This window comes from Triticum aestivum, chromosome 3B (genome assembly GCF_018294505.1).
Source record: "Triticum aestivum cultivar Chinese Spring chromosome 3B, IWGSC CS RefSeq v2.1, whole genome shotgun sequence".
Taxonomy (NCBI): Eukaryota; Viridiplantae; Streptophyta; class Magnoliopsida; order Poales; family Poaceae; genus Triticum; species Triticum aestivum.
Window position 1 is genome coordinate 75597377 of NC_057801.1, and position 16567 is coordinate 75613943.

The 16567-nt window shown below is 51.7% G+C and overlaps 2 protein-coding genes and 1 non-coding gene across 3 annotated transcripts; 2 read left to right on the forward strand and 1 right to left on the reverse strand.

The window, feature by feature from the left end:
* The first annotated feature begins 8404 nt into the window (after positions 1 to 8404).
* LOC123068689 (protein NRT1/ PTR FAMILY 6.1) lies at positions 8405 to 10666 on the forward strand. Its single transcript, XM_044491309.1, has one exon. The coding sequence runs from the start codon at positions 8604 to 8606 to the stop codon at positions 10554 to 10556; it is 1953 nt and encodes a 650-aa protein (XP_044347244.1). The 5' UTR covers positions 8405 to 8603; the 3' UTR covers positions 10557 to 10666.
* Positions 10667 to 10697: 31 nt separating this feature from the next.
* Positions 10698 to 14458, reverse strand: LOC123068688 (LRR receptor-like serine/threonine-protein kinase RPK2). The gene is made up of 2 exons (XM_044491308.1): positions 11375 to 14458; positions 10698 to 10920 (listed from the first exon to the last, which is right to left on the reverse strand). Exon 1 carries the CDS (start codon positions 14345 to 14347, stop codon positions 11441 to 11443), a length of 2907 nt encoding a protein of 968 aa, XP_044347243.1. The 5' UTR covers positions 14348 to 14458; the 3' UTR covers positions 10698 to 10920; positions 11375 to 11440.
* A 1505-nt stretch (positions 14459 to 15963) lies between these two features.
* Positions 15964 to 16045, forward strand: TRNAS-AGA (transfer RNA serine (anticodon AGA)). Its single transcript has one exon. It is a non-coding gene; the product is annotated as a tRNA-Ser (tRNA).
* The last annotated feature ends 522 nt before the right edge of the window (positions 16046 to 16567 follow it).

Sequence of the window (16567 nt, forward strand, 5' to 3'; positions counted from 1 at the left end):
GCATCTTTTGGCATTTAAAAAATTGTTCACGTTTCCAAGATATTCGCCAATTCATATTTATATTGAATGTTTAAAACAAGTTAAAAAATATTTCTAATATTATGCTATAGTATTTTCTTAAATATTCGTACTGGCCATTGGTTGGCGCTGCATGGTCATTCTATGTTGGTTGACTACAAATGAAAGAAATTGTGGGCACATGCCAATAAAAGAGAATATGTTGTTTGGTTTAATTAGAGCAAAATGATAGGCACTTGAGCACTAAAATAATCAAAGAGAATGAACCCTCAAAAAGAAGGGATATTCATGCCTAATCATGCTAATGAAATGGGATTGATGCGTTGCAATTAATTATCCATCAGGTTACGCCGTCGTGGGATAGAGTGGTCGAAGGAACCGTGTCCCAAAGGTTGCCGCGCAGCCACCAAATGAGGAGGCAGGCACAACCCAAAGATAGAGGCAGACCCGGAGGAAAAAACGTATGAGTTGGGTGCTCGCCACCAATCCAACAAACGCCACCACTATTGAGATTTCCCGTGTCATACATGTACATCGAGAAGACCATAACTCCTTCTCTGTCGCATACTATTGTGGAGACCCTTTTTTTGGACAACACATCAATTATCTTTCCTGTTGCTTCTCACAAAAATATGTCTCTCCCGTTACAACGCACGGACATATGTGCTAGTTACTACTAATTAGAGTAGATGTTTTGGTAGGAGTCCAAAGGAAATCTTTGCATCCGTGCTCGGATCAAACTCCCGGCTCCATAGATAATCAAGCCAAGACGGCAAGACCAGGGTCCAGGGGGATAGAAATTAGAACTCGATGGTGAAGGCATCCGCGTCCACCTCCACCTCCACCATCAGTGAGCGCCGTCCACCATGGCAGGACCTCCAACCGGAGCTACTGGCCCTCGTGCTCCAGCGCATGCCATCCCACGCCGACCGTGTGCGCCTCCGCGCAGTCTGCCGCCTGTGGCGCGCCGCCGCGCACCTACAACCTCCGCTGCCACCGCTGCTCCCTTGGATCCTACAACCCGACGGCACCTTGCTCAGCCTCCCCGACGGCGCCGTCCACCGCATCCCCGTCCCCGACGACGTCTGCCGCCGCATGTCCACCGGCGGCATGCTCTTCCTCGTGCATAGCAACTACACGTGCTCCCTGCTGAACCCCTTCTCCCGGGAGACGACCGGCGCTCAACACATCCACCCCGCGTGCCTCAGTCCTCAACCCATCCGGATTCCCTGGGACTACAACGTCCGCAAGGTGGTTATGATGCCTGATCACATTATCACCGTCAAAAGAGCATACTATCCCGAGACCCAATGCAACAACATGGTCTGTATCCGCAGGCGCCGCTCCACGGCGACCGTGGACATCCGGTGGGTGCCCTCCATGCCCAGCGTTTCACGTGCCATGGCGGACGTCGCGCTCTTCCAAGACAAGCTCTACGCCCTCGTCGGAACACCTGCGGGCACCATCCATCTTTACGTCCTGGACATCATCGACGACAAGCATGTCGCCCTACAACGCGTCCTCCGCACGCCAGTGGACGACGACGACCAAGGCTACACCGGCATCGTGCACCGCTACCTGGTCGCATCGGGCGATCGGCTGTTGATGGTGAAGGAAAGGAGAGACCGCAGTCCTAAGCTCCCAAGCTTGTTCAAGCAGCCTATTTTCGATGTATCCGAGGCTGCGGACCTGTGCAGCGGCGGTGGACGCTGGAGAAAAGTCGATACATTGACGGGACGTGCTCTCTTCCTCAGCCAAGGCTGCTCCGAGTCGCTTCCAGCCGGTGGCCCATACGTCGGAGCTCGAGAAGACTGCGTCTACTTTCTGTGCGAGCGTCACCAGTGTGATCATAGTTGGAGCCTGTGCTCGGGCATGTACAATGTGCGCCAGGGGACCGTCTCGCCCTTGCCGTTCAAGGCGATGGTGGCAGAGGAGGGTCCAGGGACCACGTCTTGGCTTTTTCCTCCTACTGATATTTGAGCTTTATTCCATGGGTACAAATGAATAGCCATATGCTTGCATTCCTGTTTATAGTGTGTTTTTTACAATGTGAATTAAGAGCTTCTAAAGGCATATGTTGACATGAAAAATGCTCATCTATTTATGGTCCCTATTCTGAAATTTCCCAAAAAATAAAACAGAAATTCCCAAGTTTGACAAATTATGAAAAAATCGGCATATGTATGCGGATCCATTATTTGAAACTTAAACATGACTTTATGTAACGTATGCAAAAGTCAGAAAGTGACCATGGACAGTGTAAGTTACAGTTATACAGTCATGTTGTAAGTTCTAAAATTACACTCATATTTGTATCCATTTTCTAACACGTACGTGAGATTTTTTTTTTCCCGCTATGAGTGCAATTTATTGGCAAAATACCTCTATTGGGTTCGGGTGTGCTGAAAATCCGCTCCGGCTTCGGCGGCCCAAAATTGATATTTGCGGGTCGTAGTTGGAGATGCCCTAACAACCGCAGAGAAGGAAACAAATTATGGCACGCATTGCCGGACAGAGCCAGCAATTAGCGGAAACCTGCCGGAGTCATTTGCTGGCGATCCTATCAGAGTTGTATTCTTTAGGGAAAAAAGAGCGCAACGACAAGTCCCTAGTTTGCGTAACAAATCATGCATGCACAGTAGTGGAATATGCCCGCATTTTCATAGTAGATTATTTGTTAAGGTCGTGCCGTGTATGAATGTTTTTTGTTTGTCATCTGAGTGATGAGTGAAGACAACGAAAATGATGCCAACCTATGCTTGCTCGTGACTTGTCCGCAAAAAATGGGACTGGTGGCTACTACTCGTACGAATGCTAAACATATGCAGGACAGCAGGAGTAACCAGCCATTATAGTTTGTTGAGAGACTTTCTAGAGAAAAAGTTTGTCTCTGCGAGATAGTATTGCTTTCATTTCACGTAGGAGTACTCACACTTCTGGACTGTTTGCAGATCGTACGTGCATGATTAACTACCTGTCTTAATCATGGAGGAATCTCCAGAGCAATCCTCTCGCACTGTGCATCGGCGCCTGATAGAGTCCGGCATGTGCAGAAAACCAGCCGCTTTTTTTTTCAGTAAGCCAAGCGTAATAAGTGGAGTTTGTTGTGCATTTTGCTTCCAAGCACTCCCTCTACTGCACTATTAATTTGCAAACATAGGTGGTGTTAACTAGCTTAGTCGATCATTCTACTCGCGTGTGAAGTTTCACGATGTATCGACACCCATGGTATTCTTAGTGAAGAAGATACAAATGCAACCATACTATTCATTAAACAGTGTTTTTTATATAGCTTTGATTTTGTCATTTTTGCCCAGATTACCACGGATGTGATTTCTTCGTGAAACTTCATATGCGAGTATACCGGTTGACTATGTATATTACAAAAATAAGTTCAGATTTTTTTATTTTTTTCTAGCACTTTTTTGATTTTACTATTCATAAAGGGTGTGCGCGCACCCATGTTCACCAAATTCGTGTCCAATATTTCGTAAGTTTTTCCTCCGTTTCAAAATAAGTGACTCAACTTTTTCTAATCTTTAGTTACATATTTTTTGGACGGAGGGAGTATAATATAAGACGTTTTTGCAAGTTAGCCTTATATTAGGGACGAAGGGAGTTTTTTTTTGTGGTATACAATTTCTGTCTTCCAGTCAAATCTATTGTCAAATGTTGACACAAAAATAATAATACGAGAGAGTTCAGTAACCCGAGCAGAGGAAGTAAAACAGTAGACGAGACGCCGCGCAGGATTCAATTCAAATTTCCCGCCGGTCCTGTCCGGATCCGATCGGAAATGGAGCATTGCCAATAGAGGGAGGGCATTGAAGGGCTGTCCTCAAATAATCTCCCTCGCATTCACTGGTTCATGTTGCAAATTCAGCAGTACGCACTTAGTACAATTATTATGTGTTACCAAGGGAGATCGAATCCACTAGTATTATATTAGTTCACTCGCTGCTGTCGGAATAATCAGGACTCACTTGTCAATGTGATTTGAGTCGTCAGTGGTGTTATTTTCATATATCTCTGCCCTGCCCCCACTTATTCATACATAATATGTAATCTTTGTATGATTGAGGTAAATGGCTAGGCCGTACCGACAAGAAAGAAAGGCAACACTATGTGGCCCACGAGTAGTTTAAGAAGACATTCAACAAGAACAATAGAGAAGAATATATATAGTGTAGTATCCGCGTGATGGATCAAGACAATGGAGAGGAGACGATGCTCGTGGCCTGTCCACAAAAACGATCATTAATTAACAGAGTTTGTTGTGCGTTTTGCTTTCAAGTGCTCCACTCCAGTGTTTGCATGCAGTTGCGAACACGACTAAGTTCGTGTTTGTCACTGTCAGTCAGGATCAATCAGCAAGTTCAAGCTATCATCCTCCTCCTCGCACTGTGTTTCTTTGTTATCTATTACGCCCTCCGTCCGAAAATACTTGTCATTAAAATGGATAAAAGGAGATGATATTGTATAGTACATTCATACTACTAACTACTCCTACGCATTGGCTGACAGGGTCAGCCACCAGCAGAATCTCTCGTTTGCTGTGAGGCAGAGGCAGAGGTATGAAGCAGGGTATGCATGCAAGCAGAGTTTCAGCTGAAAGATATGTAGATATGGTTGGTGTGAGGCTTCATTGAATATTCCTCCTTGAGAAATAACTTGTGTACGTACTACAGTTGTTGGCTACATGAAAGGACCGTTGGCCGTTGGTACACCGGTGGCAGACGACGCGCCGAATTCAATCCAAAGCTCCCGCCGACGGCGTCGCGCTCTGGAAGATGGAGCGCTGGCAAAGACAGGCAGGGCATTCAAGGTTGAGGCTGTCCGCGAACGATCTCCCCTGCCTCTGCCCACCATTCCCACCATTCCCACCATTCATCCATTCATGTCGCGGATTCAGTTGGATCCATCCATCCCAATTGGCAGTAACACATAACTGATGAGTGTACCACGCTACGTACCGGTTGTTTAATAGCAGTACCACGTACTACTTACTACTGGTACCATCCAGTCTGAGTCATCCACCGATCCATTATCACTTCACTGCAGCTATAGTGTACGTACTCCTGCTATTACGTACTGCGTGTGATTTTCATTTGATTTCAGTGGTGGATGCTGCTTTTGAATTAGCAGTGGTACTAGCATGGATCATGAACAAGCTACGTACCTACGTGCGTGCTGCCGTGCTGTCGATCGTGGTGAGGTTGGATATCGTTGTTTACGTAGATTGTAGTGGCCAGGTGTCGTTGTTAGCCTCGCCGTGGTGAGTGCGGTGCGGTGGTTGGAGCACGCGTGCATGCTATCTCTAGTAATCTACTCTGTCAGCTCGGTCCTGCACCTCTCTGTCCGTGTGCGCGCTGCTACTAGTACGTGTATTTCTACTGATTTGTTTAACCGGCTTCATAGTAAACGACCACGTAGGTACGGCCTCATGTGAGCTTCCTGCTCCTGAGGCAGCTTCCATTCATTCATTCATTTCATGGGCTGGCTCATGGCCATGGTGTGAGTGAACCCTCAAGTTTAGTTACTGCACAGCCGCTTCATGGACTGACGGCACTTCCCTCGTTCCACCTCTAACTTCCAACGGGCGAGGCGAGGCGAGGCGAGGTCCCCTTCAACTTCAACTTGAAGAAGCGTGGCGTGCCACCAACACCATGCATCGTCCTTGTCAAGCAGGCTTAAGAGCATCTCCAACAGCCGCGCTAAACGAGCACCGTGCTGCAAAAAATGCCATTTTAGCACGCGCGCTACGCGGCGGCTCGCTCCAGCGGGCGCGCAAAAACCGCGCGCGCGCGATACCGGGTTGGGCGCGCGGTCAAAACCGCTTATGCGCGCGGTGTATTTGGAGCGCCAGCTACAGCGCGCGGCACACTCGAGCGCTCGCGCCCGCACTCTCGCCCTCTCCTCGTCCTACGCCCCGCACGCGCCGGCGCCGGCGCCCTGCCCCCCGCCATGAACGCGCACACCGGCACCCCGCTCACCCCGTTGTACATCCGCGACCCCCCCGCCGCCGCCGCCGCCGCCGCCGGAAACCCTAGCGCGGCGAGCGCGGGCGTCGCCGCCGCCGGTGCTCCGCCGAGCGTCGGCCTCGCGCGCAGCCTCTTCTTGCCGCCGCGGATGACTACGGTGCCGGCGCCATCCCGTGCCGCCGCCGCACCGTCGAAGAAAGTACCCAATGCGGCGCGGACGAAGAAGGGCAAAACATCCGCGAAGAAGAACAAGGCGGCGGATGGCTCCGGCATGGCGAGGGGGAAAAAGCTTGCAGGGCGTTCGACGGCCGCGGCGGCGCCCGAAGCGCCGGCGAGCTCACTCGTTGAGCCGGCCGCCGACGCGCACCAAGTGTTCGACGAAATGCCCCCAAGGTGAAAAAATTTCCAAGTATTTTTTTCTTCTTATTTTTTCAATGCATCATCATTTTACATATAGATAGCTTATTTACATTGTTCAAAAAAATTGTAGTCTCAACGATGATGCATACATGTCCACTATGGGTGTTGGGTCCAACAATTCGCATTGGTCTCAAACCAATGACATCCATTTCGAAGACCATGAGTTTGAGGTGGACGAGGAGGGTGAGGGAATTGTCGAGGCGCCGAGAGGAAGAGCGGGCAATTACTCCACCACCGATGACAAGTTACTATGCAACACTTATTTGCATGTCTCCAAGGATCCATCCATTGAAGGTGATCAAAGTAGAGATGCGTATTGGGGGCGAATGACAGAACGCTATAATGCTCACAACAAGAGTGGAATTTACCGCTCCGAGAGATCACTTCGGTCCCGATGGTCGACAATCAACTCGGATTGTCAAAAGTGGGCGGCCGCGCAAAAGTCGGTGGACAAGATTAACCCAAGTGGCACAAATGAGGATGATCGAGTAAGTGGCATCTCATATATGTTCATCATACTTGTTTTTGGTGACCGAAGTGCTAACTTGTTTTGTTTTTCTTGTAGTTCAACATTGCACAAAACTTGTTCAAAAATGAGACAAGGACAACCAAGAAGGGGAAGATCAAGAAAGGCCGGATATTTACCTTGCCTCATTGCTATGAAGTGTTAAAGGATGATGAGAAATGGAAGAAGCGTGATGGTTTGAAGGATTTGCATTTGAGCAACAAACGGAAGCGAGCAATTGAGATGAATGATGAGGAGGAGGAGGAGGATGCATCAAGTGATGACGGCAAGAGAAGCCCCACACCCAACTCGGTTTCATACTCGAAGCCAAAACGACCGGATGGGTGCAAGAAAGACAAAACCGACAAGAAGAAGAAGAAAGGAGATGATGAGCTCAAAAATGCTATGAAAGCTATTGTGAAGGCAAGTGTCGAAGCGAATGAGGTGAGGAAAATGGCAAGGACCCAAGATGCCGTGGCCGAGGAGAGGAGGTTGGCGACCGAGGAGAGAAGGATGGCGGCCGAGGAGAGAAAGGTGACTTTGGAGGAGAGGAAAGTGAGCAACGAGGAGCGAGCTAAGTTGTTGGAATGGGAGAAGCACTTGTTCTTCATGGACACATCTAACCTCAATGCGGCGCAAAAGGAGTATGTCAATCTTGCCCAACAAGAAGTCTTGATCCGAAAAAGAGCCTTGGTTCGTGCAATGGGTGGCGATGGCCTCGCCGCCATGGGAGGCATGGGTGGCTTTGGACGCATGGGAGGCATGGGTGCACCTCCGGCCGCCATGGGAGGCATGGGTGGCTTTGGAGGCATGGGAGGCATGGGTGCACCTCCGGCCGCCATGGGAGGCATTGGTGGCTTTGGAGGCATGGGAGGCATGGGTGCACCTCCGACCGCCATGGGAGGCATGGGTGGCTTTGGAGCACCTTCCGACGCTATGGCCGCCATGGGAGGCATGGGTACACCTCCGACCGCCATGGGAGGCATGGGTGGCTTTGGAGCGCCCTCCGACGCTATGGCCGCCATGGGAGGCATGAGTTTTGCTTCTCTCATGGGAGGTATGGGTGCACCTCCGGCCACCACCGTCGAAGATTCACATGATGCGATGCGTGATGCGGTGCGTGATGAGGATAGGGAGGAAGGTTCATCTTCGGAGGCGGAAGAGTCGTCTTCGGAAGATGAGGACGAAGACGAAGAAGAGGAAGATGAAGATTGATGTGTCTTCATGTCTTGAACTTTTAGTTTGCATTTGAACTTGGTTGGATGAACTTGTTGGCATGATTTTAATGAACTTGTGGGCATGAACTTTTATTCATCAACTTGTTTGTGTCAAATTTTTACATGTTCATTTTTGTCCAAAATATCCATATGCCCATATATGCAAAATGCCCGGCGCGCGCGCTGCATTTTAGCGCGCTGCTCTGGAGCAGCGCGCGCGCGCTGCGTTTCAGCGCGGCTGCTGGAGCCGGCGCAGGCGGGCGCGCAAAACCAGCCGCAGCGCGCGCGCTAACAGGTTTTTTGCGCGCGGCGCTATAGCGCGGCTATTGGAGATGCTCTAATGCTGCCATTAACTACCTCCTTCTTTTCTCGTTGCCACCCTCCTCCCTCCGCCATAAATCCCCGCTCCCGTCTCCATGGCAGAGACCTCTCCACCGAATCGACTGAATTGTAGCCGCCGTGATGGAGGAGCCAACACTTACACCGCCGCGCAACAAGGCCAAGGAGATCAAGTCCCCGGCGCCGCTCGCGAGCTCGCTCTCGCTGCAGCGCAAGAAGCTCGGCTCCCACTTCCTGGAGAGCGACGAGCGCCGCCGCTTCTACGGCGCGACCTCCTCCGCCGCCGCGGTGGGCACGACGCCGCTGGACATCCGGGGCTTGCCGATCCCGGAGCGCGACCTGCCGCGCACGGGCGGCTGGGTGGCGGCCTTCTTCATCTTCGGCAACGAGACGGCGGAGCGGATGGCCTACTACGGCCTCAGCGTCAACATGGTGGTCTTCATGTTCAAGGTCATGCACCTCCCCTTCGCCGCCTCCGCCAACGCCGTCAACAACTTCCTCGGCATCTCCCAGGCCTCCTCCGTGCTCGGCGGCTTCCTCGCCGACGCCTACCTCGGCCGCTACTGGACCATCGCCGCCTTCACCACGCTCTACCTGCTCGGCCTCATCGCGCTCACGCTCTGCGCCACGCTCCCGGCGCTCGTGCCGGGGCAGGAGGGGTGCGACAAGCTCGCCATGCTGCTCGGCGGCTGCGCGTCGGCCCAGCGGTGGCAGATGGCGTACCTCTACACGGCCCTCTACGTCACGGCCTTCGGCGCCGCGGGGATCCGGCCCTGCGTGTCCTCGTTCGGGGCCGACCAGTTCGACGACCGGAGCGCGGGCTACAAGCGCCGGCTCGACCGCTTCTTCAACCTCTTCTACCTCGCCGTCACGGTGGGCGCCATCGCCGCCTTCACGCTCGTGGTGTACATCCAGATGCACCGCGGCTGGGCCGCCGCGTTCGGCGCGCTGGCGCTCGCCATGGGCGCCTCCAACGCGCTCTTCTTCGCGGGGACGCCGCTGTACCGGCACAAGGCGCCCGGGGGCAGCCCGCTGACCAGGGTGGCGCAGGTGCTGGTCGCCGCCTTCCGGAAGCGGGGCGCCGACTTCGGCGACGGCGGGTACGTGGGGCTCTACGAGGTGGCCGGGGCCAAGTCGGCCATCCGCGGCAGCGGCAAGATCGAGCACACCGACGACTTCCGGTGGCTCGACAAGGCAGCGCTCCGGCTCGACGACCTGGAGGGAGAGGAGGAGGACCCGTGGCGGCTGTGCACGGTGACGCAGGTGGAGGAGGTGAAGATCCTGGTGCGGCTGCTGCCGGTGCCGGCGTGCACGGTGATGCTGAGCGTGGTGCTCACCGAGTTCCTGACGCTGTCGGTGCAGCAGGCGTACACGCTCAACACCGGGCTCCTCGCCGGCGCTGTGCACCTCCCGGTGACCTGCATGCCGGTGTTCCCCTGCCTGGCCATCTTCCTGGTGCTGGCGCTCTACTACCAGACCTTCGCGCCGCTGGCCCGGCGCATCACCGGCCACCCGCACGGCGCGTCGCAGCTGCAGCGGGTCGGCCTGGGCCTCGTCTTCTCCATCCTCTCCGTGGCCTGGGCCGGCGCCTTTGAGCGGTACCGGCGGCGGTACGCGGTGGAGCACGGGTACCTGGGCCTGTTCCTGTCGCCGATGCCGGGGCTGAGCGCCTACTGGCTGCTCATCCAGTACTGCCTCATCGGGATCGCCGAGGTGTTCTGCCTCGTGGGCCTCATCGAGTTCCTCTACCAGGAGGCGCCCGACGCCATGCGCAGCGTGGGGTCGGCGTACGCGGCCGTCGCCGGCGGGATGGGCTGCTTCATGGCCACGGCGCTCAACAACGCCGTCGACGCGGCCACCGGCGACATCCGGAGCGGGAGGCCGTCGTGGGTGGCGCAGAACATCAACGTGGGGAGGTTCGACTACCTCTACTGGCTGCTGGCCGTGCTCAGCACGGTCAACTTCGCCGTCTTCCTCTACTTCGCCAGCATTTACAAGTACAGAACGCCGCCGCCGACCACCGCCGGCGGCAACAGCAGCAAGGTGGAGGTCTCGGTGGTGTCCGACCACAAGTGAATGAATGAAATACTACTTGAACAGAACCTAGTTTTTTCGCAACCAAATTTCAATTGGATTAAATTGTGGACTAATTTCAACGCGGAAGCAATTTGATCATCATTTTCAAATGACGGAGCACAGCGCCGCAGCAGCCCACGCTAGTGAAAAATCATTATAACGCCGTTCGGTTTAGAGCCAACACAAGTTATCTCTGCTAGAACTACTTGCAACTATATACAGTTAAGATAAAGATCTCACCAACAACAAAAAGATGCTACAGATCTTGACAATTGATCTAGAATTAATTAACCGCTCTTGATTGAAATCCGATATCACCTCAACTTTGATTTGTCTTCTCAAAGATGAATATTCGCAGCCAAAACTGAAATGGAAAGGAAAACAAAGATTAGTGTTTGGTGATGCAACTCAAGGCAAACAAATTCTGCTCAGCTGAATATCTGCGGCCAAACTAGCATCAATAGCATGCACGATACAAGCAAGGAGTCAATCTGGTAGGTGGATGAGTTTTGTTTTGTTTTGTTTCCAAAACACGATAATTTCAACCAAACAGCACTAGATGTTCTGATTCCAGCAGGCATGCCACCAGTTTCAATGACCAGGAAGTACCAATCTAAACTTGACTATTGGATAATAAGTTTACAGATAACATTTTTTATTTAAATAACAGCTGTTCAGTATGAAGAAGGTATGTTCAGTCATTCCAGTTATTGAAACTGATCCTCCTTTTAATATTTGGTAAAAATATGCACATGGGGGGAATAAGATGACTAGAAGGAACACTAAAAAGGACACGAAACAAAGAAGAAAATCCATACCTCAACGGTGAACCCAAAGAGACCACTGAATGACACAAGAAGAATCATCTTCAAACTGCTGACCGTTCAGTGTTCATTCCTCAGTTGCTTCAACCTTGCTGCAACCTGCCTCATTGACAGCCGAACGGCTAGTGACTCTGAGGTGCACGATATAGCGATCTTTAGCATCTCAGTCAATCTGTCCTTTGGCGATGTATCCCATAGTCCCGGAGAGAAGAATTCACTGGTGCGCTCTTCCTGCATCAGCATCCTTCCCCATGATACGATCATAAAACCATCGCCAAACTGTGAGAACGAGGGATCCAAAGACCTCTTGCCTGACATCAACTCTAGAAGGACAACACCAAAACTGTAGACGTCAGACTTGTCAGAGACTCTGCAGGTGGTCGCATATTCAGGTGCGACATAGCCAAAGGTCCCAGCAACATCAGTTGTGGCATGAGTTTGTGTAACTTCCATTAATCTCGCCAAACCAAAATCTGACAAGTACGCATTCAGATCCTCATCCAGCAGAATATTGCTAGGTTTGATGTCTCGATGAATGATTCGTGGTGTGCAGGAGCCATGAAGGAAAGCCAGGGCCTGTGCAACATCCATGGCTATGGTGTAAACCTCAGCCCACGAAACCTGTCTGCTACCCATCTCATGTATAAAGCTCTCAAGGTTGCCACCGGGGAGATAGTTGTAGATCAGGAAAGTGTCTGATTCTCCAATGTGGTACCCAATAAGTGTAACGAGATTCTTGTGCCGAATTCTTCCTAGAGTTGCGATTTCTGCATCAAACTGCTGGAGGCCTTGGAAACGCCCCATGGCTAGCCTCTTCACTGCTACAAGATAACCAGGAGCCAGCTCAGCCTTGTAGGTAGCACCAAAACCACCGGTACCAATCAGGTTCTGGATACTGAAGTTACTTGTTGCTTGGATAATGCTGTCATAATTAATCTCAGCAGGGGCATCAGCAAATGTTACTACCATTTTCTTCTTAAAATTTTCAATTTTTGCTCTTTTCCTTCTCTCACACACAAAGAAGATGAGGACTGCAACAACAAAAGACACTAGAGCAGTTGCAGACGCAGCTATAATCACCACCAGATACTTGGATTTGGTCATGTGGCCACCCAATCTTTGAGTCCATTTCTGGTGATCGGTTGATACTGATGGTGGTGCAGATGCATTTGGACCCAGACACCGGGACAGCAGGGGATTGCCAACAAAGAAACCGCAATCAGCAGAGTGCCTTAGATAGGGAATGTCACCTGATAGGTTGTTGAACGAGACATCAAAAACCGACAGTTGAGCCAGTTCACTGAAACTGGGAGGGATGCTTCCTGAGAGCCTGTTGTGGTCCAGCATCACTACTTTAAGGCGCGATGCATCAGCTAAATGTGACGGCAGGATACCTGCCACAGAATTTTTTGATAAATCCAGAACCTCCAGAGCAGCCAAATCACCAAACCGCACAGGGATCTCGCCTGATAAATTGTTTGCCCTCAAGACCAGGACACGCAGCAAATGCAGGTCACCAATTCCAGGAGATATTGACCCATTGAACTTGTTGTAGCCAGCCTCGAAACTTTGAAGAGATGTACAGCTTGACAGCATATCAAGACTGCCTGACAACTGATTGCCACTCAAATTGACTGCTACCCCACTTGCGGCCTTGCAAAATCTGAAAAACCCACCAGAAAGCGTGCTGTTGAACATATTGCCGTTGAGCAGCAAGCCATAAGAGTAATTTCCAACCAGATGCAAGTTAAGAGATGGCAACACCCCGCTAAAGCCATTGTTACTGAAATCATGGAGAGCGGCATTGCCAATGTCCCCAAGCACAGACCCAAAAGGGTTACTGATCAACGCAATCCCAACCAATCCCTCATAGTACTGAATTACATCATCATCATCGATCAAAGGGCTTGAGCATTTGCCCTCCACTGGCGAAAGGAGCGGCCCTGACAGTAAGTTCTGGCTGACATTGAGGTATCTCATGCATCCTATCCTCAACTCAGCAGGCATGGAACCCTCCAAGCTGTTGGAGCTCAGATCAAGAAATGCCAAGTCCCCACACTCCCCAAGCCATTTCGGCACTGGACCACCAATATAGTTCTGCCCAAGGTTGACCGCCCGGAGGCGGCAGGAACCGTTCCTGTACCTCGGCAGCCGGCCGTCGAAGTTGGCCCTTGGTGCCCAGAGAATCTCCAGCGCTGGGTTGGTGACCACCTCCGGAGGCAGCCCGCCGAGGAAGGCGTTGAACTCCGGCTGGTCCCCAGGCGACGAAGTGAGGTTGGTGAGCACGAGCACGGCGAGGTCCCGGCAGTTGCCGAGCTCCGGGGGGATCCTGTCGGTGAGGCTGTTGCGGGAGACGTCGAGGACGCGGAGGGCGGCGAGGCGGCCGAGGGCGCGCGGGACGGCGCCCTCGAGGACGTTGCGGGAGACGTCGATGACGCGGAGGCTGCGGCATTGGGCCACCGCGGAGGGGATTTCGCCGACGAGGAAGTTGCCGGCGAGGCGGAGGTGGGCGAGGGCGGGGCAGGGCGGCGAGGAGGAGGAGGAGTTGGAGGAGGGCGGGAAGGGTATGGGCCCCGAGAGGCGGTTGGAGGTGAGATTGAGGGCGCGGAGGGTCGGGGACGCGAGGAAGGCGGCGGGGATGGGGCCGGAGAAGTTGTTGCCGGAGAGGTCGAGGCGGAGGAGGCGCGGGGGGAGGAGCGCGGGGAGGGCGCCGGAGAGCGAGGCCGCGGGGAGGTCGATGGCGGCGACGGCCGAGGAGGCGGGGTGGCAGGTGACCCCGCGCCAATGGCAGTGGTCGGGGTCGGAGGAGGACCAGGCGGAGAGGACGGAGGCGGGGTCGCCGGTGACGGCGCCCTTGAGCGCGAGGAGGGCCGCGTGGTCGCCGGCGGCGGAGGAGGAGGAGGCGAGCGGGAGGACGAGGAGGAGAAGGACGGCCGGGAGGAGGAGGAGATGGTACGAAACCGCCATGGCGGCGGCGGCGGCGGCGAGGTGGGGAGCGGAAGCGAAAGGGGGGAGACTGACTGAAACTGTGTGTGGAGACCGGTGAGAGATGGGCGGTGTGGATTTTGGATTTTGAAATTTGTTTTGTTTTGTTTTGCTTTTTGGGGCGGCCGGATTTTACTCAAACCGCTCCTCGTCTTCATCCGCAACGCTCCGCCTATGAGTGGCAGTTGCTACCCTAAAACTCTATGCAAAGTTTTGTACTCGTCCTCCATTTGAAGTGCCCATTTTTTGTTCAAATGTTCCTTTAGAAATACTCTTTCATTCTTTTTGATTCATTTGAAGTGCCCCCTTTCCCAAATATTCCTTTTGAAATGCTTTTCTTCCTTTTTTTGTTCGCAAAAGGAAATGTACTCGTTCTTTTTCGCAATCTCGATTTGAAATACCTTAGCCGTATTTTTTTGTCCGTATGCGATGAGATGTTTTTCATTACCCTGGTCGATGGCGGCTGAGTTTCACTGTCGACGGACGGACGATGACAAAACAACAGGTAATAGTCGAAGCTTGAAAAATTGTACCAACCTCCGCAATTCTTTTACTCCTTTTACTCTTTTTTTAGGGGTTTTACTCTTTTTATTTTGAATGGTAGAAGGGCCTCTAAGGGTCCAACACGGCATGAATGGTTTACATAAGGAACTCGAGGGAAACATAAACTTGGAAAGTAGACTGGCTTTTTTTGGAAATCTTATTCGGCTCTTGGGAGCATGTGCTCTTGGTAAAAATTCTGATTTTCTTTTAGATGTTCTTGTTAGTGTGACAAGTGTGCTTGACAATTATCATGCGAAACGGGATGACGGTGCTTCGTCGGTGAAAGAAAACAACCCGTCTTGTCGGTTGGAAAAATACCTCAAAGTAAATCAAAGATTCAAGGTTTTAGTCGAAATCCTCCACGGTACAAAAGGCACTCCTGTAATTTATATAAGTTTTTTTTTCCTTTTTTGACATTGCCATGGACTCTAAAAACGTCTTATAAAATGTTAAAAAGAGAGTATACGCAGTGTACATCCATATAGGGGTAAAACGGTAAAACGTTTTTTTTTTTTGAAGCAAGTGGCGTAGGCCTGCTAGTACTACTAGCTGGTTACACAATGGGGCGCACGGCACGTGCCGCGCCTACGGTTGGTGCGACGGGGCGAGCCCGTGACCGATGTCTGTCCTCGCGGAATAATTTAGTCGCCATGGCCATGCGCACCCAGACGCGGCCAAGGGCATGGGCGGCTACGGTCAACACGGCGGTCTCCTCCCTCCCTCCCGCGCGCACGCATGCCGCCGATGCCGCTGCAGTGGCAGGCATCAAGGTCCTCGCTTCAAGAAGAGAAAAGGACAGGCGTCAGGCGCAGTATTCAAATCCGACCCAGATTCAAAATTTGACAGGCATTTTGGCTAGCTAGATATACTTCACGCGCTAAACATGGGATACGCTGTACTTCACGCACCCGACGCTACTCATCAGCACTCCATTTTGATGCACATGGAGTATCTCTGGACGCTCTGTCTGTAACTAATTTTGATAGAACAGCATTATCCCATTTTTGGTTGGGCTTGCCAACTAATTCGAACTGGAAATGAAGTATGCACAAACAGTGGTCGTGCCGGAGTGGTTATCGGGCATGACTAGAAATCATGTGGGCTTTGCCCGCGCAGGTTCGAATCCTGCCGACCACGCCTTTTCTTTTTTGTGTTTTTTTTGTGTTTCATTGTTGCTCTACACTATTTTGCTCGTAAATCAATCAGGTTTTTTACCTCCTTCGCTTGTACCGCCAGTTAAATGATTTCCTGTGTTTTCTATTTCGGTTCAAAAAAATCTCTACGCAGTTTTTTTCGCCTCACCTTTCACCCTCCAACTTGATTTTTTTGCCTCACATTAAAAAACGAAACCCAACTAAAAAACGCAGGCCGCCACTTTTTCAATATTTCCTCCCAAAAAATGGAGGGGCGTTGATTTGGCTGCCAAAAAAGGGAATCATCTATATTTGACTATCAAAAATAAAGAGTTGCCTTGATTAGGCTTCGAAAAATAAGGATGAGCCTTGATTTGGCTTCCAAAAGAGGAGGCGTCTGTGACCACGCCAGTGCAATTTACTTTAGAAAACAAAATAACAGATTTTAAGAAAACAAAAAACCAATTTTAAAGAAACCAATCTCGCCCTCACCAACCGTGCCCTCCTCCCAGCCTCTCCACACGCC